The 22,725-nt window shown below is 34.6% G+C and overlaps 9 protein-coding genes across 9 annotated transcripts; 3 read left to right on the forward strand and 6 right to left on the reverse strand.

Moving 5' to 3' along the window:
- Positions 1-188: 188 nt before the first annotated feature.
- Positions 189-503, reverse strand: EIN_495410 (hypothetical protein; the record flags this gene model as incomplete). Its single annotated transcript, XM_004253809.1, has 1 exon — positions 189-503. One exon carries the CDS (start codon positions 501-503, stop codon positions 189-191), a length of 315 nt encoding a protein of 104 aa, XP_004253857.1.
- A 204-nt stretch (positions 504-707) lies between these two features.
- Positions 708-1,028, forward strand: EIN_495420 (60S acidic ribosomal protein P2, putative; the record flags this gene model as incomplete). The annotated part of the gene is made up of 1 exon (XM_004253810.1): positions 708-1,028. One exon carries the CDS (start codon positions 708-710, stop codon positions 1,026-1,028), a length of 321 nt encoding a protein of 106 aa, XP_004253858.1.
- Positions 1,029-1,246: 218 nt separating this feature from the next.
- EIN_495430 (hypothetical protein) lies at positions 1,247-3,163 on the forward strand (the record flags this gene model as incomplete). The annotated part of the gene is made up of 1 exon (XM_004253811.1): positions 1,247-3,163. The coding sequence occupies one exon, from the start codon at positions 1,247-1,249 to the stop codon at positions 3,161-3,163; it is 1,917 nt and encodes a 638-aa protein (XP_004253859.1).
- Positions 3,164-3,309: 146 nt separating this feature from the next.
- Positions 3,310-3,873, reverse strand: EIN_495440 (hypothetical protein; the record flags this gene model as incomplete). The annotated part of the gene is made up of 1 exon (XM_004253812.1): positions 3,310-3,873. One exon carries the CDS (start codon positions 3,871-3,873, stop codon positions 3,310-3,312), a length of 564 nt encoding a protein of 187 aa, XP_004253860.1.
- Positions 3,874-4,516: 643 nt separating this feature from the next.
- Positions 4,517-5,230, reverse strand: EIN_495450 (hypothetical protein; the record flags this gene model as incomplete). Its single annotated transcript, XM_004253813.1, has 1 exon — positions 4,517-5,230. One exon carries the CDS (start codon positions 5,228-5,230, stop codon positions 4,517-4,519), a length of 714 nt encoding a protein of 237 aa, XP_004253861.1.
- A 786-nt stretch (positions 5,231-6,016) lies between these two features.
- On the reverse strand, positions 6,017-7,462 carry EIN_495460 (hypothetical protein; the record flags this gene model as incomplete). Its single annotated transcript, XM_004253814.1, has 1 exon — positions 6,017-7,462. One exon carries the CDS (start codon positions 7,460-7,462, stop codon positions 6,017-6,019), a length of 1,446 nt encoding a protein of 481 aa, XP_004253862.1.
- A 2,558-nt stretch (positions 7,463-10,020) lies between these two features.
- On the reverse strand, positions 10,021-15,081 carry EIN_495470 (hypothetical protein; the record flags this gene model as incomplete). The annotated part of the gene is made up of 1 exon (XM_004253815.1): positions 10,021-15,081. The coding sequence occupies one exon, from the start codon at positions 15,079-15,081 to the stop codon at positions 10,021-10,023; it is 5,061 nt and encodes a 1,686-aa protein (XP_004253863.1).
- A 462-nt stretch (positions 15,082-15,543) lies between these two features.
- On the reverse strand, positions 15,544-16,743 carry EIN_495480 (Cyst wall-specific glycoprotein Jacob family protein; the record flags this gene model as incomplete). The annotated part of the gene is made up of 1 exon (XM_004253816.1): positions 15,544-16,743. The coding sequence occupies one exon, from the start codon at positions 16,741-16,743 to the stop codon at positions 15,544-15,546; it is 1,200 nt and encodes a 399-aa protein (XP_004253864.1).
- Positions 16,744-21,970: 5,227 nt separating this feature from the next.
- Positions 21,971-22,300, forward strand: EIN_495490 (hypothetical protein; the record flags this gene model as incomplete). Its single annotated transcript, XM_004253817.1, has 1 exon — positions 21,971-22,300. The coding sequence occupies one exon, from the start codon at positions 21,971-21,973 to the stop codon at positions 22,298-22,300; it is 330 nt and encodes a 109-aa protein (XP_004253865.1).
- Positions 22,301-22,725: the final 425 nt, after the last annotated feature.

Here is a 22,725-nt window from a genome sequence, read left to right on the forward strand (position 1 = left end):
CAAATACGCTTTACTCATCTGGACATATCCCGACGTTCCAGTCCCTCTGACTGTTTTAAGCCCCAAGTTGTTATACATTCTGACATTTTAAGTTACTTTTGATAGAAAACTAATTAAAATTTTTATAATAATGTTATATAGTAAATTTTATTATAAATATATAATTTGTTATATCAACCCAAAGTTTTTTAATGGTGTGTAATTATCTCATACAATTCAGTGTACATTGCCTTTGTTGTATCACAGTTATTAAGCTGGGATACAAGACTCAAAATCCACTCCTTATTTGGGCTATCGTCTTGTAGCAGTGCCTCTATAAGCCGTTTCAACTTCAAATAAGTCTTTGGCGAGTTGCTTGTGATGAGTGTCTCCACGTAATTTACTATGACTAATATCGTCGCTGAATTTGAAGCATTTCTTGCTGCTATCCTTTCCATATTCTCTGGACAAATCACGCGATTTATCTCGTCCCATGTCGCTGAACAATCTCTGTCTTCCTCCATTGTTTGATTTATTCATCTATTTATTATAAGTCTTATTTATAATTAATTATAAAAACAAATTATATATTTATAAAACTTTAAACTATAATTATAGTACCAACTTTATATAGTATAAATTATAATAAAAATAACCATATTAATAGTAACTTGAGTAAAGCTTCAAAAGAAGCCCTAATAAAAAGGCTTTTGAACTTAAAAAAGCAAATGGAATACATCGCCGCGTACGTATTATGCACAATTGGACACGACAAAGCTGAAGAAGCGAAGGTCAAAGACATTTTGACTGCCGCTGGTGCGACGGTCGACGACTCAAAAATTGCGGAGGTGTTCAAGGCTCTTGACGGTAAAAATGTTTGGGAAGTGATTGAACAAGGAAAAAGCGAGATGGGGTCGATGGCTGTTGCCGCTGCTCCATCCGCTACAACTGCAACTGAAGAAAAACACGAAGAAAAAGCTGAAGAACAAAAAGAAGAAAAAAAAGAGGAAGCCGAAGAGGACTTCGGTGGCTTTGGCGATCTCTTCTAAGCCACTTTTACCTTCTTATTTCATTGAATATAATTAATAGTACTTTACTAGTACATTAAATAATTAATTACTAATAAATCAATAGTATTTTAATAGTTTAATTTATTCAATAAAAGTATAACATATTTATTATTAATATACTATAAGAAATAAAGCCTCAAAGGCTCTCGACTGAAACTTGATATTACTAACTTGATATTACTAACTTGATAGTACAGATGCAATTGTACGACCAGATTTGGAGTGTTTTACTCAAAAGTTTGACGGGAGAAAATCCATCGATTGAGTTGATCTTACGATTGAATAGTGCGATGTCAACAGTACTGAGCACAAATATCACAGGAAGAGTGTTACAATTGTACAAACTCCTTGAAACCTCATTCACTGAATTTTTTAAAAAAGTTTTGGAACAATTTTTAAAACTGGACACGAAAAAGGTGTTACCATCATACGTTCGATTGATCCAGAAATTTGACCCATTTTTCATTGTTATGAAGCAAATTTTTTATAACTTGAATCGAGTCATCCCTTTGGTCCAAGAACAATACTTTAAACAATTTCCAACGCCTAAGGAATTGTTCTTGAGTGTGTTCCGAGCAGATTTTTATACCCCACTGAAACCACAACTTGAGGTACAAATCTCGAAGGCTGTGGGACGCCTCTCTTCACTGGACGTTCATGTGAAAGAGAAAGCGGAGAATGTCTTAAACATATACTACAAATTCTATTGGGTGATGGTGAACGTCTCTGGGTATAAGAAATATTCCTCTGAATTTAAAGAAGCGGTGAGCACATATACTGCACTTGTTGTGAGTCATTTCAAAGAACAAAAGACGTGGGCGCACGACTTGATACAATTTGTCGACAACACTTTAATCGACGACGTTCGCGAGAGAGTCGAGAAGAGTGTCTTTGGGGCATTCTTTAACGAGTCCAATGCCGATCAACATGTTGCGCTTTTTGTGAATTCATTCAAGGACGATGTTAAGATAGCGCGTGCTCTCATACGGTGTTTCACGACTTTAAATCTGCAGAGCCACTTGTTAGTGGAACTCAAAAATGTCTTTGAGAAATTGCTTCAAAAAGACGAGAAGAGTATAGTGAATACGTACTCGACAATTAAAGCGTTTATAAAGGAGAACTACCCGACCAATGATGAGATCTTTCAGTGTTTAAAAAGTGCTGCGAACGTATTGTTATCTAAAGGGTTTGGAGTGAAGGAGATTAGCATTGAAGTGATGGGGAATGAAGAGAGTGCATTAGCTTTTGAGTTATATGAATTGTGTGAAATTAAAGATCAGATGCATACCTCATTGTTGTCATATATTGGCGTCGCCTTAGTTAACGGGAAAGGCGTTCCCCAACACTTCTTATCGAAATTGAAAGGGACTTCATCGTCACAATTCATACACAGAACAGCAAAGATGCTTGAAGACTCGAAGAAGAGTGATGACCTTTCAAAGGAATTTATGAACACACAATACTATAAGTGTCTTATTTTTAAACCAGAAGTCCACGTATTGGTAGTCACACATCACGTGTGGCCTATTTCTTATGTAAATGTGTTGCCTTTGGACGCACTCCGTCCAGCAATTGTCATGTTTGTAGGCTTTTATCATAAGAAATTTGAACGCACGGTCTTACGATTCTTACACAAGTCGTCGGTGTATCAAATACAATTTGAAGGGTCGAAAGGAATATATACACTTAACCATACACAAGCAGTCGCACTCATTTTGGCCACTGAAGGAATGTTAACAAAAGAAAACATCAACTTGAAAGTCCCACAGTCCGACGGGGTCATCGACCTTCTTGTCAAACTTGGAGTCTTAGATGTCAAGCACCAAATCGTGCAGATCGATAAGGACACGAACATCTCCGGAATTAAAATACCAAAAAAGAAAGAAGAGGACGAGAAGAAAGAAATGAAAGACAACACTTTGGCTATCATGGCACATGTCGTCAAGTTACTCAAGAAGGAAAAGAAGTGCGCTAAAAAGGTTCTTATCACAGATATCCAAGCAACCGGACTCGCTACAGAAACTAAAATCATTCAACCCGTACTCGACGAACTGGTCATGAAAGACTACTTGGAGTACAAACAGAACGAGGACGTCTATGAGTATATCGCCTAAGAAGATATCATAGTCTTCTTGAATTAAAACACTCTTCAAAACTCTTATAATTGTTTTCTAGTAAAAGAACTATATAATGAACTAGTTAAAAATAGAGCACCACGTCATCGACTTGAGTCAATTAAAAACATGAGAAATGTACAGTCTTATATCATCTCAACGACTAGAATTCTGTTAATTCTGTATCTCTGATAATTTGGATATGCCCAAGGACGACAAGTAAAAGTCTCATCAGAAATGTTGTTATAGGTGTGGTCGAGATGATTGCACCAAGTCTTTTTAGTTCCGGGATTGTATATGTTACAACACGAAAATCCAAAACCATTATATCCGATACCATAGACTCCATCATTACTATCTGAATGAATACAAACGCCCCCAATCTTCCCTTCCTTTGGATAAAATCTTGTTGGTGATGTGTATGACCCTTTCGAATGGATTGAAAATAAGAAATGATTTGTACTAGAAGTGTAGTTGTCTGTGGTATTAACTGGTCTTTCTGTGAAGCATCCAAATGTGTTATTATACTCGTCGATGTTTATGAAATACAAATTGGGATGGTGCATCACTCGATTCTTAAAAGAGGTGATACAGTCATTGTCGGAATCAAAGAGAACTATTGGAGTCATCCATCCGGTCCACCGCCTAATCGCATCAACTAAATAATAGCCACACGTCTCCTCTTGTGAAGTCTCATTGGTACTTTCCATTTCTGTGGTTTTTATTAGTTTGTTTCTGATGGGTGGGATGGCATGAAAGAAATTATTTGTGTGACATTTGTCCCATTTTTAAGTCTTTTGAAATGAATGGTTCACTCTAGAATATGTGAAGTTACACGTATCCTTCCAAAATAGTTATATATATACTTGACTCTTGACGCCACCTTCTTCTATTGTACTTCTTACTATTTAGTTATAGTTGGTTTATTATTCACGTGTTCATTCTTTTGTTTTCAACAACACTTTTCAGTTGGTTCGTATGTTCTTTATCTGCCACAACTCAATCACTCTTTTTTTGTTATTAGTACTTAATAACATTTTATTACATATGTAATTAATACTATTTGATTCTATTTTTTACTATTCAAAAATTATTTTTTGGAAACACCACAATTGTTTTTTTCATCACTTTTTTATTATGTTTCTACAAAAAGACATTTTTGAGTCTTTTTTAATAATAAAGTATTAATTAAATTATACTAAACTAAAAAATGTTATTAATAACAAAATTTACAATAGTTATTAAAATGTTATTTGAAATGGTATTAAAAATGTTAATAAAAATGTTATTAAAATGTTATTAAAAATGGTATTAAAAATGTTAATAAAAACATTTAAAATGTTAATAAACTTTTCAAAGGAGTTGAGCACGTTTTCTTGCCATTGAACAGGACAACTTTGCTGAGTCAATGAGATATCCGTCGAGCTTTTCGATAGCCTTTTCAGCGATTTCTTTAGTAGCGAAATTGATGAAGCAGCAGTCTCTTCTTGCATTAGTTTCGTAGTCCAATTGGAAATAAATACGAAGAGCCAACCCCTCTTTTCCGAGTAATTTGAATAACAACGCTTTGAGGACGACCTCATCGACGGTAGGTGGGACATTAATAAGACGAATTGCAAAGTCTCTCTCGAAAGCAGTTCCATCGGCTTGTTTTCTCATGTGAATAGGAACATATGTTGATGAATCCTCTTGGCGAATAAGAGTCGGTTGATCGGGTTTACGAAGTTGTCTGTTGGGACATAAGACACTGATATGGCCTTTCTCGCCACAAATGGTACACACAACATCATCTTCAATCTTCTTCAATTCCTCATCATCAACTTCTTCTTCAGCCATCTCGGCTAAAGCTATTTGACTCGGGAAAACTAAGACAATATCTTCAACGTCAGATTGAACGTCTAATGTGGTGAATTTTTGGATCTTTTTACGGCGCTCAACATTCTCACTAACAGCATAGATCGTCTTGACTAACTTCTCGGTCGTTTCGGCATTTAATACTTCTTCACTCGTTGGAAAGAAAAAAGCTTTTTGCTTCTCAGTTAAAACCTCTATCCCTTCTTTCGGCATGTTCTCTGCTATTCCCGTTCCGCCTTGGCGGTTTTGGTGGAACGAGATGTTTCGGTTACAACTGTATTAATAATATAATATCGTTTTATTAAAAATTATAGTACTCGTTTGTTTAAGTGAAACCCTACCTATTTTTTTTGGTATTGGAATGCGAATTTATAGCTTTTTTCAATCTATAATTTTGCCATAATTAATTCAATGGTTTTTATTCAATATTTTTTATTTTAATAAACATTTTATAAAGTAATAAAATAATTCATATTGAATAATATTCAAGTTGAATTTTTAAAATGGGTAAATTATTATTATTTTTAAATAAATATTATTAGAATTTAACTAAACCAATGTTTCGTTCAACCATTATAATTAAAAAAATGAACAACGAATTTATTCACGAAGCTCTTCTTTCTTTTCTTTTCTATAGTCAATAACACTCATCACAATACAAGGTATTATTAATAGTGCAAATACTACGATGCAGATGATAAGCGAGAACCATGGATGGACATATCCATCCTCAAATGGAAACCACGAGAAATCAAATGCCCCGTATGTTCTTGCCTCACAAATTGCCGCACATAAAAGTACTATCATTCCGTTCATTTCAATCTCGTGTGTATTTCACAGATGATATGACAACTCTCGAAATGCCATTCTTCTTTTTTCGTCTTTTCAAAAGATCAACCCAACTATAAACAATAGTTAATTTACAATAAACTAAACTAAACATATTCGCTTAAAAAAATGTCCTGTCATTTTAACTTCTCGTTCTGGCGTCTGAAATCTTCACAAAAAGCTCTGTGCGACTGAGAGAATGATAACTTGCAAGATTCCCCCCAAAAAACCTCCCAATGAAATCATCAGCATAACCACGTTCGTTCCGACACGCTCTTCAACTCTTTTACAAATTTTGAGAATACAATGCGCTGTTAAATACCCCTGACTTGCCCCCAAGATAATTGTAGCAAGACAGTCCACCGTTCCGATCACATTTTGAATGCCTTTTAACAAGCTTGTTTCTTCCTTTGAATCGATTCCGAGGAGTGCTCCAATATTGAGGATCGTGCAAAACACAACAAAGAGTATTACCCGGGACAGCGTGACACCCAAGATGGTTTTTTTCGACGGTGTGAATGGCGCAAAACACGCAATCGATCCGCACAAATCAAATCCCGTGAAAATGAAAGAGATGACGTTTAAATGAAACACGTATTTTGAGTTATTGTTAGTTGTGATTGTTTCTGCTGACGTGGTGATATTGAAATTGTTTAACATTCCGGGGAAGATATAGTTTGAGCAAAAGTAGACCAAAAAGAGGGACGTGGTGCAGTATTTTAACGTCACCATTTCGTGTTTAATTTCCAAAACGCTTGCCTTGATACTGAGAACAAATCGTTTGAATTTTGATGGGATTCTATTATTAATAGAAAGAAAAGTAGTTTCTTCCGTTTGATGGAAAAATGAGTGCAAGTGCGGAATAGTTTTGTAGCAATAGAAAAAATAGCTAATAAAGAAGAGTGGAATAATGACGACCAACGTCAACGTGATGACAATATAAACAGTTTGTTTATGATGTAATGTGAGATTATTGATGAGATTGATGAGTGCGGAAAGAAATGGACCGCTAGACGTCCCGATGATGAACCCGATCAAGTGTGACGGGGACAACGTGATAGATATATATACAAACGTTGAGAAATTGATAGCGGAGAGTATCCCATTAATGAATGAACAAAATACTAAAAATATTCCAAATACGAGATTGACGGTGTGCGGATCGAAATGATCGAACAGTTGTAATACTGGTGGATAAGAAGGAGTCATAATGAGTGTTAAAATATATTGCCCTAATAATGTTATACAACTTAAAGGGAAAAATGGGTACTTTGGAGTGACAAAGGATAACACTACAAGGAAGATCACAGTAATCAAATTAGTGATATAAAACACTATAGGAACAAAGTAAAACAGTGACACATTCCCTAGATTAACACCAAGTGCTGCAGTCGTCGATGTTATAGTAGTGCCGTGGAAGTTGAAACAGGTCCCTAATACAAGACATAAGAGAAACGTCTCGATGTTGTGTTTAGTCGAAAGGTCGGGATTAAATAACGACGTCGATTTCCGGATGATCGATGAGTCTTCATTCACATCTAGAAGTGACCCGGTACTATTCATTTGGCCCGAATAACTCGAGATGGGCTGTTGGTAATATCCGGAGTCGTTCGCCATCATTAGAACTATACTATACCTTTCACAGTTTCTAGTTTGAATGAGCTATAATTATAGTTTCTTTTTTTTTGTAAGAAAGATTTGGTACTATATTTTATAATTATTTTTACTACTATTTTTAATTTGTTTCGCTTTGAGGACATTAAGAATTTGAATTAGAAATTACAATTGCAATGAATGGTAAAAGTATTAATAATTTACTATAAAAAAATGAATAAGTGATCAATGTAAGATTCATACAATTAACTATGAGGAACAAAAGGACAAAAAGATGTAAAAAACTATGAAAGAGAGTGAGGAATTGTATTGTCATGTGTTAAATACAAGATAACATAACATACAAACAATTATTTAATACTTCGATGTGTGGGATAATCAACCCAAAGAGAAACAATAGTTATTTATTTGCAAGTATTTAACAAATGAACAGGTTTAGTCTTCATCAAACAGAAGGATAGATGCCATGGGTTTGGGTCTGACTACGACAATCGAAGTAAACTCATGGCTACAAAGATAGTTGTCCTCTTGCCCAAGACCAACAGAAAAAAGAAAGGCCCCCTCAAACTCGTCCACTGTGGTTATTTTCTGTTTCTCGGTGCCGGAGAGACCACAACTAGACAGGTTCTGAAATTTCGAGCGTTTGAGTGGCTTCGCCATCTTTGTTTTTTCCAGTTTTTCCCTCCTAAGTATCACTGCGTTCCGCGCTCGGTGATTGTGAGATGTTCTTGAGATTCGAGAACACCTTTTGACTTTTACAAGAATCAAGACTATTTTTAATGGAAAATAAATTAAATTCATTAATAAAATATACCATTTTTTATATTATTTCATTGGTTGAGAATGTTCCAATTCTATTTTTCGATAATTGTTTTTTTCGAATTATTATCGGTCGTTATTTTCGTTTCGGGTATTATTATTTAATTTATTATTATTATTTTTACCATCATTTTATAGTTTTTTTTTTGAAATGTGTAAAAAATATGGAGGTTTTCCAAATAACCAATGAAGCTTTTTACATATTTATTTACTTCATTTTTACTATTTTTAATTTAATTAAAATATATTAATACATAACTATAAAAATATCGTTTTATTATTAAACAGTGCCACGTTAAACACGAAAGTTGAATTAGCCATATTATTTAAGATGTAAATGATTATTAATTACTTTTAACAAACTGATTTTCTTTTTCAGTTCAAAATATAACTATAGAATGGTTTATTTTCTAATACATTTTAATTAAACCAAATCTTGACTCTTTTTTTAGTTTTTTTCACATTTTTTTAAATCCATTAAAGCACTTAAAATATAAAATTTTCACATTAACTATTCAAAGAATATAAACTATTTTTTTACTATACAAAAACTCTATTAAACTTCTACTATAAATTATTAGAATTTCTAATTTGATTACTTATTAACACTTAAAATAAATCCCTTGTTTTTGTTATGGCCTGTTTTTACAGGGATATTAATCAAATTTTTGATCATTTTCCTTTTTTTGGCTTGTGTATAGTTTATGCAAATAATATAAACTCTATAAAAACGGAAATTTATTTAATATACTCGAGATTTCCCCGATTTTTAGACCACTTGAATTTTGTTCAATGTTATTTAAGGTGTTAAATTAATAATAATATAATTATATAAAAATAATACTATATTTTATTAGTATATATATAGTCGGGTGATAAAGGGGGTTAATTTGGGACAGAAGTAGTTAATTTGAGTAAAAAACTATAAAATATAATTTCTTTAACCATAAAGGTATTAGAAGGGTTTTTTCAATTAACTACTTTGAAGATAATAAAAGAAAACCATAACTTTCTATTTTTGATATTATTCAATCTTTGAAAACAATGGAAGAAGAAGAGAAAGGAACCCTCGATGAAACAACCACAGGCAATCAACACAAAAAAGCAATTCAAATGCAAGAAACTGGTTTAAAAACTGTATTTCAATATATATTCACGATGTATATAATTAAAATGCCAGAGTTTAATGAATTAACAACAGTGTCAATCTTTTAAAGTGTCACAGAATCACTGAAATACATCATTTGTTGAAATCTTTCAATCTTTCGTTGTTGAACCATTCCCATTGAGAAAGGATAAGAGAAAGACCATTTTAACATTAAAACAATTGGAGTTGAAAAAGAGCAGAAAAGAAATGAAACAAAGGAAAAAACAAAGGAAAAATTCTTTAACAAAACAAGTTTCAGACAAACCATAAAAAGTGCTGCGTTTTAGACTTCCACATTTTTTAAGTGAACAAATTGAGGTGTTTTTGTTTATTTTTGAAATAGAAATTTATAATTATTCAATTTATAATCATTTAAAATAAAAAACTATAATTTAAATTATTATTTTAATTTTATGTTTATTTTGACCTTTAAATAGATTTTTTAAAAATTATAGTTTTAAAATTACATTTATCAAAATTAACTACCTTTGTCTTTTTTTAATGCTATTTATCCCCCGACTATATTAATAAAATAATCTTTATTAATTTACCTATAATTAATTCAACCATACTAAAAAATCGTCAATTAAATTGATTACGGCGACGAACTAGATGAAGTTGCCGTACTTTCTCCCGACTTACTTTTATCCTTTTCTTCTCCTTTATTTTCGGTAGGTTGTTGGCTTTCATTATTTCCTTTTTCTTCAACCTTCTTATCATTTTTGTTTTCTTTTTCTTCGGAGCTTGATGATGTTTGGTCCTCGTCACTTTCTTCGAAGATGTTTTCCTTTGCGTTGAAGACTTTGTTATTCTTTCTGTTTTTGAGTAACACGAGTTTAGCGTAGATGACAAAGAGAATCAACAGAACAAGAACGATGACGGTGCAGACGGCAAACACCACAATGATAGCAATTGCCCACCCCGGAACTTCATTATTTGTCGTGTTAGTTACTATGAATGCTTCATCGGATCCAAGAGGATCTTCTGGACACTCTGTAACAGTATATCCCTTCTTGACAAGAGCTACGTAGATGTTACAGACTTGTTTCACTTCATATTGGCTGGCGTCTATAGTTACTTTATAGTTTGATGAACTATATTTGGTCTGTTCTTTAGGATTGACTATTGTTACGCCAAACTGCGTGACAAAGTTCTGTATCTCCGTTCTTACCAAGTACAGGACATCTCCATTGAACTCCCCTGAAAGGGCAATTTTCATAGCAGAACCATCACTTACTATGATTTTGGCAGCTGGTGCAATGACCCATGGGAACATCTGTCCTTGTGTCATGACAATTGTAATTGGACTTGTTGGGATTTTGAATGTCCCAGCAGTCATCGTGAGTTGCGACGCGTTGATCTCCATTTCAGTAAACTCAATTTGACCAATAACGCCACTGTTCATCGACAATGCAACACTTTTACTGTTGACAACTCTCATCTTTGATACAACAATTGCACTCTTCGTTTTAATAGTGACAGCACCCGTGTTGTTCTCAAACAACAAACTTGAATCACTTGTCGTTGTATCTCCATCTTGAGTCTGTTCCTCTATGTCATACACAAATGACGACGCTTCAGTGTTGCTGATCGTCACTGCTGTTCCCTTCGATATTTTCAAATGGTCAATGCCAAATTTTGTTATTGAAAATGTGATTGGCAGGTTCTGCCCCTGTTCCACTTGATTTGCAAGCAGTTGACTCCCAACTAAAGTCGCTTCGCCCGACACACGAAGGGAATTCAGTTCGGACACATTAATTCCACTCATGACAAACGGGTTGACGGCTCCCGCAATTAACTCACAAAACTCACCATCGCACGCACACCCTTTTCTATCCCACGACTTTGCCTCATTACCGTCGTTGAATGGGATATCGACGATTTCATTTTCCGACGTGATGTCTTTCATAGTGCACACGATGTCGTCTCTGCTCAATTTATCGATTTTGTATGACGCAATGGAGTTGTATTTATCAACATAAATGTTCTCTGCTTTATTTTTAATTGAAATGTAATTGATGTCCGAAGCAGTTGCTATCAAATACGAGTTCAACGTCGATGGAATGATTTTTAAGGTGTTCACAGTGAATTTGTTTCCACTCGTTACTAAGAACGTGTTCATCTTATCAGTCTCTTGATCCACAGACTGTCGACTCACCTCCAAATTTCGTACTGAAAATTCCCCACGCACAGCAATCGGCTGTTTTGTTGTTATTATCAAATCTCTCTCCGACATGTCTTTAGACAAAGTTAACGCTACAACCTCCCCTGAAACTATGGAGTTCGAGTTAACTGTGATTTTGGAATTCACACCGACTTTGTCCAAATTCAAGTTACCTCCCTTGTTGAAAGTCACAGTGGCGTCCGATTTTGATGTGAATGAATTGATTGTTCCCGCACCCGCAAAAGTCACAGCAGAAAACTTATTAGTGTTGAGTTCCAACGATGGAATAAGAATATCCGAAACTTCATTTGTGAATTCGATCTTCCCCGATAACACCACTTTTGATGGGGTGAAAGTGTCTTTGGTGTTGATTTTAACATTCGATGATACCGTGAGTTTGTTAATAGTACCTTCCATATTAGTTATTACGACATTGTCCATGTTCTCCGGTACCACAATTTCGCACCCAGTTGTATATAAACTACTCTTAGTGTTGGTACATGGGCAGAAGTTGATATTGTCGTAGTTTGTATTGACAGAAGAATCTATTGAAGACGCCGTGGAGGTGATCACACACATCTCACTTCCTCCACAGTCAAACGGAGTCGCTTTCGATGGACATCCCACCCAGATCTTCGAGGAACATCCTAAAGCAGCCAACTCGACGTTTGTTGCACTCTTAATGTTATACGACTCCGTGTCGACAGAAGACGGAGCAGACGCAAATGTGGCCAATGGAAGGCAAACGGATGACGTTCCTGTAAAATCAATGGAAAGGCCTGTGTTCACTTTTAACGCACTACTCACGTCAGTTCCTGTCATAAACGACTTTGTGTGGTCGCCTTTATTATCAATGACGTGTAATTTGGCATTTGGTGTGAAGACTAATTGCGACGCCGAGCCAATGAAAATCGAACTCATTTCAGTGGCAGTCTGGTACAACGACATTTCATCGACTTCAAACTTTCCACTACGAAGATACACAGAGCCGTGGACATCCAATTTGAGTTCTTTATTATCGCCTTTGACATGTTCTTTATCGAAAAAGGTGTCTTTCATCAGTGTCAAATTGAGTGGGTGTGTGATCTCAAATTCATTAAGTGTCGCTTTTGTGTTTAAGACAAGCTCTGTACTTACTGCGCTTGTTATTTTCTCCGCTTTAAACCCTCCCAAGTTGAATGTGGCTTTTGCTGAGCTCAAACTGAGTTCCTTCACAATATTTAAGTTGTATGTCGATGTTAATGTGACTTCAGATTCGATAACAAGCTTAGTGAAACTCAAAGAAGCACCGATAGTAGTTGGCTTTGTCGTAGCGATGTTGACGGTGCAACTATCATAAGTTGATTCGGCGTGGTGTACACAAGGGCAGTTCCTATCTGTGTTGTCCAAATACGAGTCGGGGTTATTTAAGTCTGGGTTCTCAACAGTTGGATTGACAACACACACTTTCTCCGACAAATCGTAGTCTCCACAATTCACTTCAGACTCCGAAGATACAAAAACGCGTTGCGAACAGGAGAGAAGTAATCCCGTTGGGACTGAACCCAAGAATGTTCTTGACTTTTGGTTAATGGCAATGACATTAGTAGTCCCTGTTGTTATAGCTGCTGTTGTGCTTTCAGTTACGATTAAATTGTCGGACAATTCTGAATTGATAATTGGGTCTGTCTTCGTGGCAGAAGACGTTTGTAGTGTTAAGTGCAACTGTTTCGATTTCACTTGGCCGTTCTTGATATGAATTCTTGACTTCTCGTCGATGTCCAAAGACTCCAAGTCCAAAAGAGTGACGTTGTCTGCAACAGATAGTTTAGAGTGAATAAGTTTGAGTGTAGTAACGCCTTCTGGTACAACACTGACTTCCACGTTCTTCAATATTAATGGTTTCACTATTGAAAATTCTGTGACGTCCAATTGAGTGAATTTGGTGTCAGAACTTCCATCCAATTCTCCTCCATTAAATATCAATTTCTTCACTGTCAAATCTGATTGGAGTGAAACGCTAGGACGAGTTATGTTCAACGTCCCTTCTTTCAAAAAATCTGTAATGACCTTTTCAGTGCTCATTTCAATAGAAGAAGAACCTATTGAATAGAGTTCCGAGCACATTTTAGTACTCACAGTCACAAACCCGTTGTGGAGGTTACACGGGCATTTCGTGATATCATTTAAATGGAAGTCGATAGAACTTCCATCACACGAGACTGTCCAAAAGTTGCTATCTTTTATTTTTGACATAAAGTTCTTGATTAAAGTATCATCGTAGATGTCAAATATGACACTTTGTGGTGGTAGATTGTTTTCATTTCCTGATTTTATAAAAGTCAAATTAGCCTTGGTGTACAATCCCTTATAGTTCACCACTGAAGTGGAGTCCATAGAAACATTCTGAACATCGTTCACATCATTATACACATTAACTCTTGAATGCGAGATTAAGTTTATTTGATTAACCCGTGTGTATACATTGACTGTTGCTGACTGACTAACTGCCACCATTCCAGTGTATTGGGTTGTGGAGTCAGCAATGATATTTGCACTTCCTCCAATGATATTGATAGCCCCAGACGTCCCAGTGACCTTAATCGTCGATTTTATGTTTTCAAAAATGAGATTGCCGCTTCCAGTTTCTTCATTTACAGTGACGCTAGTAAATCCATTGAACGTGGCAGTCGCTAATTGTTCAATATTCAACTTCTTGATCACCAAATTTCCAGTTCCACTAATTCGTGAAGTTTTCAAGACATTAAAAGTAACTGGATGTGCTTCATCGAATGAACCAGGTATCGTGAAGGTATCAGAATTGACTTCAAAGATGCATTCCGAGTCAATGAGAGTGCACGGACAAATCGAGTTCTCCAAAGTGAATGTATCAGTGTTTGTGCACTTTGTTCCAATAACAGTAGTAGAGACTGTTCCAGTCGACACTTTAACAGCAGAGGGATACACCGCATATGACAAATCAGTGTCATAATTATCAATACTAAATTTAATGCCTGTAGCTTGAAGAGTGAATTCTGCTGATTTAGAAGTTGATGTGGAAGACAGTGTTCCTATAGTGACTTGAGTCTTTTCTGGTATAGTGAAGTCCTTATTCAAATAGAACTTATTAAATATGAGTTTAGTGACAGCATTATCGACACTAATTCCACTCGCGGAGAAGACTGAGAAGGTCGAGTCTTTCATGACCTTCACGTCTGTTGAGGAAAAGAGTCTGACATTCCCAGTTGAAGTCTCCAAAGTCAAAGTCCCTTCATTTTGAATAATCAAAGCATTCTTTGTATCACTTGCTGTCACTGTTTTGATGGTCACTGTGTTGGATTGACCGATGAAGAGTGTCCCTGTTCCACTAACACTATTCAAGTTGGTTGTGACCACCCCAAAGCAACCAACAGACATCGTTAAGTCCGAGTCCGCGGGTATAGTAGACATGTACTTGTTGCATTCCACTGCTGCTGAGATGCACAATGGTAGTAAGGCAAAGAGGTAGAGCATGATATTTATGAGTTTTTTTAATTCTCTTTTTATTTGGCTCTATCTTTTTTATAACGTTCTTTCCGCCATTTTTAGAATCAACTTGTTTCATTATCCACTCTTATCGTATTTTTGGTATTATTGTATAAGTAGTGATTATTATATTTTTTAGCATTTGTTTTTCAGAATAGTAAAAACAAAAAATTACAAAACATTTCGATTTTTATAAATGTAAAAAAGACAAAATTGGTGTTTTTTATTTGTCGATAAAAAAAGTGACGACTTTCAAAAATGGAGTTTTTATCGTCTTTTTTTCGCGTTTTGTTCTTTAAACAATATTTTTATTCCGAAATAATTTTTCCACAAACCATCATTATAATAAAACAATTTTAAAATAAATCAGACAAAAATATCCCATTTGGAAGATAACAAATTCTATTAGAATAGTATTTAGTAATTAATAAATATTACAACGAATTAGAATTAATCCCAAGTGATATCTTCGAGAAAGACACAAGGACTTTCTGTATATGGCAATTTTTGTTCCCCTTTACACCACGTGTTTTTAGGGCAATGTCTTGTCCCATTGAATTGTTCAGAGCATTGATAGTACTGATCGTTATGAATACCATCGATGATACAGAAGAGTCCCAATCCCCTGCACTTAAAATTGAGGTATTTGTTTTCGATTTGTTGTGACGAGTCTTCAATAGAACTATCGAGTAAGACACAGGGACTTTCTTCATTAGGGACTTTACCTTTATATCCACATTTAGTGCCAAGTGGACATGGTAAATAGCCTTTATAATAAGTACTACAGAAGTAATACTTATAATCATGAAGCCCATCTAAAACACAATAGTCTCCATCAGACTGACATATATCGTCTGTGGAAATGTCTTTGGTGGTATCAACGGAGATGGAAGACTCTAAGACACATGGAGAGTCACTATCAGGGACTCGTCCTATATACCCACATATAGTCCCAACAGGACAATAGACATATCCTTTGTACTCATCACTACAAATATAATACTCTTTGGTATGGTTACCATCTTGCACACAATAGTTACCATTACTAGTACATATACTATTATTTATAGTTTCTTCTTGACTCTTTGTAGAATCGTCTTTGGAAGGATCTTTGGATACTTCAGTGTCTTGTACTTGAGAAGAAGAAGAAGACTGTTGAGTAAGCGACTTGGTTACACAAGGACTAGATGTATAAGGAACTTCCCCTTTAAAGCCACAGACACTCCCACTGGGACATGTCAAGAACCCTTTGAAGACATCAGAACAGATCAAAAACTTGTTCTTGTTCTTCTCTTCATCAACACAGAAATAGCCATTCTTGGTACATAACTCTTTTAAATCAGTACTCTTGTCTTCAATTGCTGCAGAACGATCATCACTAGTGTCTTGGGAAGATTCACACGACTTCTCTGTACACTTTAATGACTGTGGTGGTATCCCACAGGGGTTGAAACCGATCGGAATCTGATCAAAGTAAATACAAGAAGTCCCGGGAGAACACGGGCGATATCCTTGAAATGTCTCAGAACATACATAATAGTCGTTCTTGTGTGCTGTATCATTAACACAGTATAATCCTTCCGATTCACATTTAACAGTAACTGTTGAGAGAACTTCTATGAAATAAAGAAGAAATAACAAGAAGAACATCGTATGAATACTAAGTCCTTTCTTATCGTTTTTATTGCGCGTGGAGTGCGATCTCCGAGACAAACAAAGTCATTCCATTTCTGTTATTATGTCTTCTCTGGTTCTTTTGTATCTGAAAGTATTTAATATAAAATTTGTACTATTCATTTAGTTTCTTTTAATTATTAATATTAATTTATCGTCATTAACAAAATGTGTGACATATTATTAAAATTTTTATTATGAAATTAAATGGTTTATTTTATTAATAAAAGTGAAATATTATAATTTATTATAATTAACTTTTATTATATTTATTTAATTAATTATAACTATAATAATTATTTTGATTATAATATATTTAATAATAGTATTATTATAATTAAACTAATATTTAAATTAACTATAATTATTAAATTAACATTAGTTTAATTTAGTTTATTTGATGAGAAATAAATTCTATTTATATGAAGAAGTTGATTTTCATTTTAATTGAGTTTCAAGTTACTACAGGTGAGGTACTAACCTGTCAACCAGAACTAACCTGTCAGCCATTTTCCTTTAGGAAGCCTAAAACCCGGATTAGTACGTTTTTTATGGCATTTGTTTTTTGAGATTTCATCTCAAAAATGAAACCTGTCAGCTTTTTTGGTATTTTTGGGTTTTGTAAAAAAGTAAAACTAAAAAAGAAAAACAATGAGAGTAAAAGACATCTTAATTGTGATGTTCTTCATCAACGCCTTGGTCATCGAGGACCAGCCTCAGCTGAAGCTGATGGGTGGGATGCTGGGACAACATTCCGCCACGCTGTTGCAATTCACTATGTGGGAAGAATTGAGGAGAAAAAAGGTTTGTCTTCTTTGAGAATACCCCAGTGTTTCGAATGGGGTTCCGAGTGTCACATAATTAACAGCGAAGGTGGGTTGGAAACTGGGGGTTCCAGAACCATCAGGTTGAAAAGAATCCAACCGGGGCGGTCGCAATTCTACTTGTTGAGTATTATGGATGGAAGTCTCTTGACCGGCGTTGGAAATGCTATTGGTGTCCATTCTTCTGTTATTGCTTGGAGCTCTTCCTCTACGACTTGTTCTTCTTCCTCTTTGCTCGTTTTGTTGGGAACTTCCTGGGATGTTTTGAATTGGGGTTATGGGGCAATCGGGTTGAACCACTGTTACATTAACACCATCCATCCTTTCGAACCACCTCCTTGAAAACGTGATATCGCCACCATGCTTGCTGGAAACAAAGTATCTCCTTTTGTCTTGATCCAGATAAAACTTAACTGGTTCCAAAGACTTATCACTTGGGTTGTATCTTTCTTTAAACTCTGTCAGTTTCTGGATCTCGTTCTGTATCAGGATTACACTCTGTCTCATTTCTTCGGAACAACAAATGTTCTCTATTGCTTCGACACCTTTTGTGATCGTCGCAACCAGAATCGACAAAAGGTTGGGAACTTCAACAACCTTTTCATCGACAGTCCCAATGAGAACGGGTTCATTCGGAATTTCCGACATTTCCAGAATGTCCGTTCTTGTCGCGATGGAAGTATATTCTTTTACAAACCGCGCAGCTCGATTCGGGTCAATTCTTATTCGTTTGATACTATCTACCTCTCTGACGACAATCCCACTTCTATCAAATGAAGCCACCACTGTTCCAATGGTTGAGCGAACACTCAGAGTCTTAAAAAGTGAGGAGATTTTGAGGCTGATTTGCCTTCCGTTTGGAGATCTTTTGTTTCCATTAAGGACTTTGTTGATTGCTTCATCTTCCATTGCAAACGACTTCATAATCTCTACGTCCTCTGGATCTTCGATGAATTCATTGAAGGCGTCGTTGACTTCCTGGTCGGACTCATCTTCTTGTTCAACTTCTGAAAACATAGTGGTGATTTCTTTGGTGGGAGCGCTCTTTCGAACAAGTGACTTTGCTGCGTTTGAGTGTTTTTTGACTGCTCCAAAAAAACACAGATCGAGTGGTTGAGTGAGGTGACTTGAATGGGGGCAGTATGTGTGCAATTTGATCTGGTTTGCTTCGAGCCATCCAAGAAGCTCCTCGTCAAGATGTCCCGAAAAGTTGTCCATTGTGATAAGTCCCCAACTACCATCAAGACCAAGTTCTGTTCTCTTTTTGACGATCACTTTGATGATCTGCGCCATCCAATGCTTGAAGATATATTTGTTGACGAACCCGTTGTTTGTGTAATAGACGAAACAGTCGGGGAACTTCTCTTTGGCTTCGCAAAAGAACTGTTTTTGGTTGATGACAATGCCGAAAGGCAACGTTGTTCCATCCGCACAAATTCCAACTATCGCTGTGGAATGTTTACTTGACCTGCTACAACCGTGATTTGGGGTTGTCTTGTCCTCATTACTCTGGAAGATGTATAGATCCTTTCTGTCTGCCCAATCGTTGCTTCCCATTTCATCGATGTTTACACATAGGGCTGTTGGTATATTGTCAAACTTTTTGAGCTCTTTGAAGTTATCAACAATGTTCTCTGGATTGATGGAGATTCTGTCTAGATCTTCTGCGGTTGCTTTCTTGAAACCAATCTTCAACTTCTTCATGTGTTTAATGAGACCCCGTCGCGATATTTCAATGTCGGGTACTTTTTGACTCAGGTACCGAAGAATTCCAGTGACAGTACATGCAATTCCCTTTCGTTTACAAGTGACAAGCCACTTGTCGATTTTGTTATCAACATCTTTGGAGATTTTTGGAGGTTTGCCGTTCTTCAATTCTCCGATTCTTCTTCTGGTGTGGGTGTCTATCGTGGATTTTGAAGCACCATAAAGCATCTGGATATTTCTTGTTGAGTGATGAAGTTTGTAATGCAAATAATGGATTTGTTCACGCATGGAAGTCTCCTTCAAAAATGTCTCATCCTGCCAAGCTTGTTCAAGAGCCTGTTCAACAAGAAGAAGTCTCTTTGGAGAGATACTATTCTCTTTTGATTTCTGGACATTTTGACGCATGCTGTTTTGTGAAAGAGAAGGTTTCTTCAACTGTTTTGTTTCTTTTGTCTCTTTTGGAATTTCAGTGTTGTGATCAGCGACAACCCGATTTTGAGGATTAGGGAAGCAGGACTTCAGATTCAGTGATGAAAAACTTGGCAACATGAAAAGGATGTTTAAAGTTATGAACGATTTAAAACCTAAAAGAAAATTGTTTAGATGAAAATAATGGATTGTTTTGTGCAAAAATTGGGGTTTTGGGGAATTTGGATATCTTCCACTTTAACTTTTTGGTAAAGACTTTGAAATTGATTCAATACGAAGACATTTTCTAAAAAAATCAAGAAAATATAACCAAGTAAAAAAGAAAATGTTTTATAAAACGATGACTCTTTTTGGTGAAATGAGGACAAATTTTGGAAATTTTTGAAGTTTTTTTCGGCTTTTTTTTCATTTTTGAAATTCGAAGAAAACATCTCATTTGTTCATTGCTTTTTGTTATTGATTTTGTTGAACTTGAATAATCTAAAAAAGACAAATTAATGGTTAAAATACCATAAATTGAATTTAAAAAATGGCTGACAGGTTAGTTCCGGTTGACAGGTTATTACTCCAACTGTATCGAAATGGTATAAATTGAATTAACACACTTTATCTATTTATAATCATAAAATGAACTTTAAAATACTAATAAAAGTTTCAGCTATGAATCAAACACAACTTTTTGAGACACTGATTCACCCAATTTCTGAATATATAAAATTGAACGAAATGTCGAGAATGATATATAACACCAATGCAAATATTTATAGTCGTGCGTCGTCAGCTACAACATTAATTGAAAATTTTGATGCGTACACACACCTCAAATCGACTCTTAATGATTCAATAACACAGTTAAAAACATATTTGGATACTTTGTCATTACCATCAAATACTCCACAAACAAAAACTACAGACGAAGAGTTCAACGCACTTATCGATTATTCAATACGACTCGAGAAAGACCGTTTGCTTCAAGAGGAATCCGATATTCATCGTCACATTGAAGACGTCAAAAACGGTTCAGAGGAGTCTATTCGACAACTTCAAAGCCGTAAAAAACAGGCAAACCATTTTAATAATTCTTTATATGCAACAGAAGTCAAGCAGCTTGAGGAGTGGTCTGGCAAAGATATTGAAAGTGTTTTATTTGACAGTGAGAAAGATAGTTGGGGTATTGAAGAGAGTGTTTTTGCCACGCACATTGATGGGAAGAAAGACTTATTATTTTTAATAGAAGACTTTGATGGTAAAAAGTTTGGAGGAGTTATTTATAGTAATATAAACTGTTTTTCAAAAGTCGGTACTGTCATATTTTTAGAACTTCCTAAAGTCCCGTTTTTTATTTTCGTTTTTACCTAAAATAATAAAAAACAAAAAATCGAAAGTACCGACTTTATTTTGAAAAAAATACCAATACCGTTCAATTATTTTCTTACAAATTCGGGAAAATATTGGAATATTAGCCAGCCTTTTTCCAAAAAACCCGATCCCGTTATTTGATTTGACCTCAACTCGATACTTCCCAACATATATTCAGTACTGTTGGCATAAAAGCACAACAATTAACGTTTAAGTGAATTTTGATGGTGTTGTTCGTGTCGAGTTTTAACTGAATATTACTCTGTTTAAAATTTAATTGAAATTTAAAACAAACTGTGGTTTCCTATTCTGAATAAAAAATAATGAAATAAAGAGTTCCAAAAACACCAAAAAAAATAAATTACAGCAAATGTTTGATAATTTTGACAGACCAAGTCAAAGAACAACACAAGAAAAGACGATAAAATGATATAACAATAATGTTTTGTTATTGGATATTTTAAAAAAGATATTCTCACTAAATGCTCAAAGAGAATGTCGACTTTATAAAAAAACAACGAAGATAAGTTATCAAATCATTTTGTTATTTTTATTGTTTTTGTGACAACACTATTAAGCATACTAATCTTCGAACTAAGCTTTTGTTTTGTGAATATTTCATTAATTAATGAAATGTTTGACTTTGAAAATTTTTGGCATTAAATTTATCAGCTTTTTATAATAAAATGCACTTTTGGGAACATTCACGTGTATTTCAAAAACAAAAATCCCGTTATTTCAAATTTTATATGGATTTTTTTAATGCTTAAAAATTCTTCAAGTAAAAAAATATTTTTTGAAGACTGTTTTTCTCTTTTTTACTTGGAAAAAATAAGTGATTTTTATTACAAAAAAACGATTCCCAAAAATAATAAACAAAATAAATGCAAACAATCGGGACACCTCAGTACCGACTTTTGAAAAACAGTTTAGTTTTGGAAGATGACGTGGAAGATAAAAATGCGTTTTTATTCACTTTGGGGGAAAATAAAGGGAAATACCCACTGATTGAGGAATTCAAAGACTACGCTTTTTATTGTGAGGCAGACGATGAAGATCTCTTTTATATATGCGATGAGGCTATAGTCATTTCTAAAAAAGGAATCTTCGGATGCTCTTGCAAAACTAACAAAACTCTTAACACACCAAAAAACGCGTTTTGGGAAAAAGAAAAGTTCGAACCGAAGAGGATTACCGTCTTGCAACTGCATTAAATTTTTTGTGTATTTTTTATTAGTAATTAACTATTTGACTCAAAAGAATATTAACTATATTTTATTATAATTTAATATATTCTATATAGTTATAGTCATTAAAGTTTAACTAATTGTATTGGTTAAATTATTATAAAATTAAAAGTCTGTAATTTTTTAATTTTTATTAAAAATAAAATTATAAATTGTAAATTTCAATCATGTTTTTTCAATAGTCTAAAAATGTTGTGACATATTACTAACTTCAAATTATAAAAAATAGCTTAAAGTATTTAATTAAAGTTTAATTCTGTTATAGTATTTAATTTAACTATAATTTAATATTTTTTTTAAAATAATCAAAGATAAAAATATTAAAAATATTTTATTATTTAAATAATAAAATAAACCATATTTTTAATTTGATTCAAATGATTGTAACTTTG

This window comes from Entamoeba invadens (assembly GCF_000330505.1).
Source record: "Entamoeba invadens IP1 unplaced genomic scaffold scaff_1105074726297, whole genome shotgun sequence".
NCBI classification, from domain to species: domain Eukaryota; phylum Evosea; order Mastigamoebida; family Endamoebidae; genus Entamoeba; species Entamoeba invadens.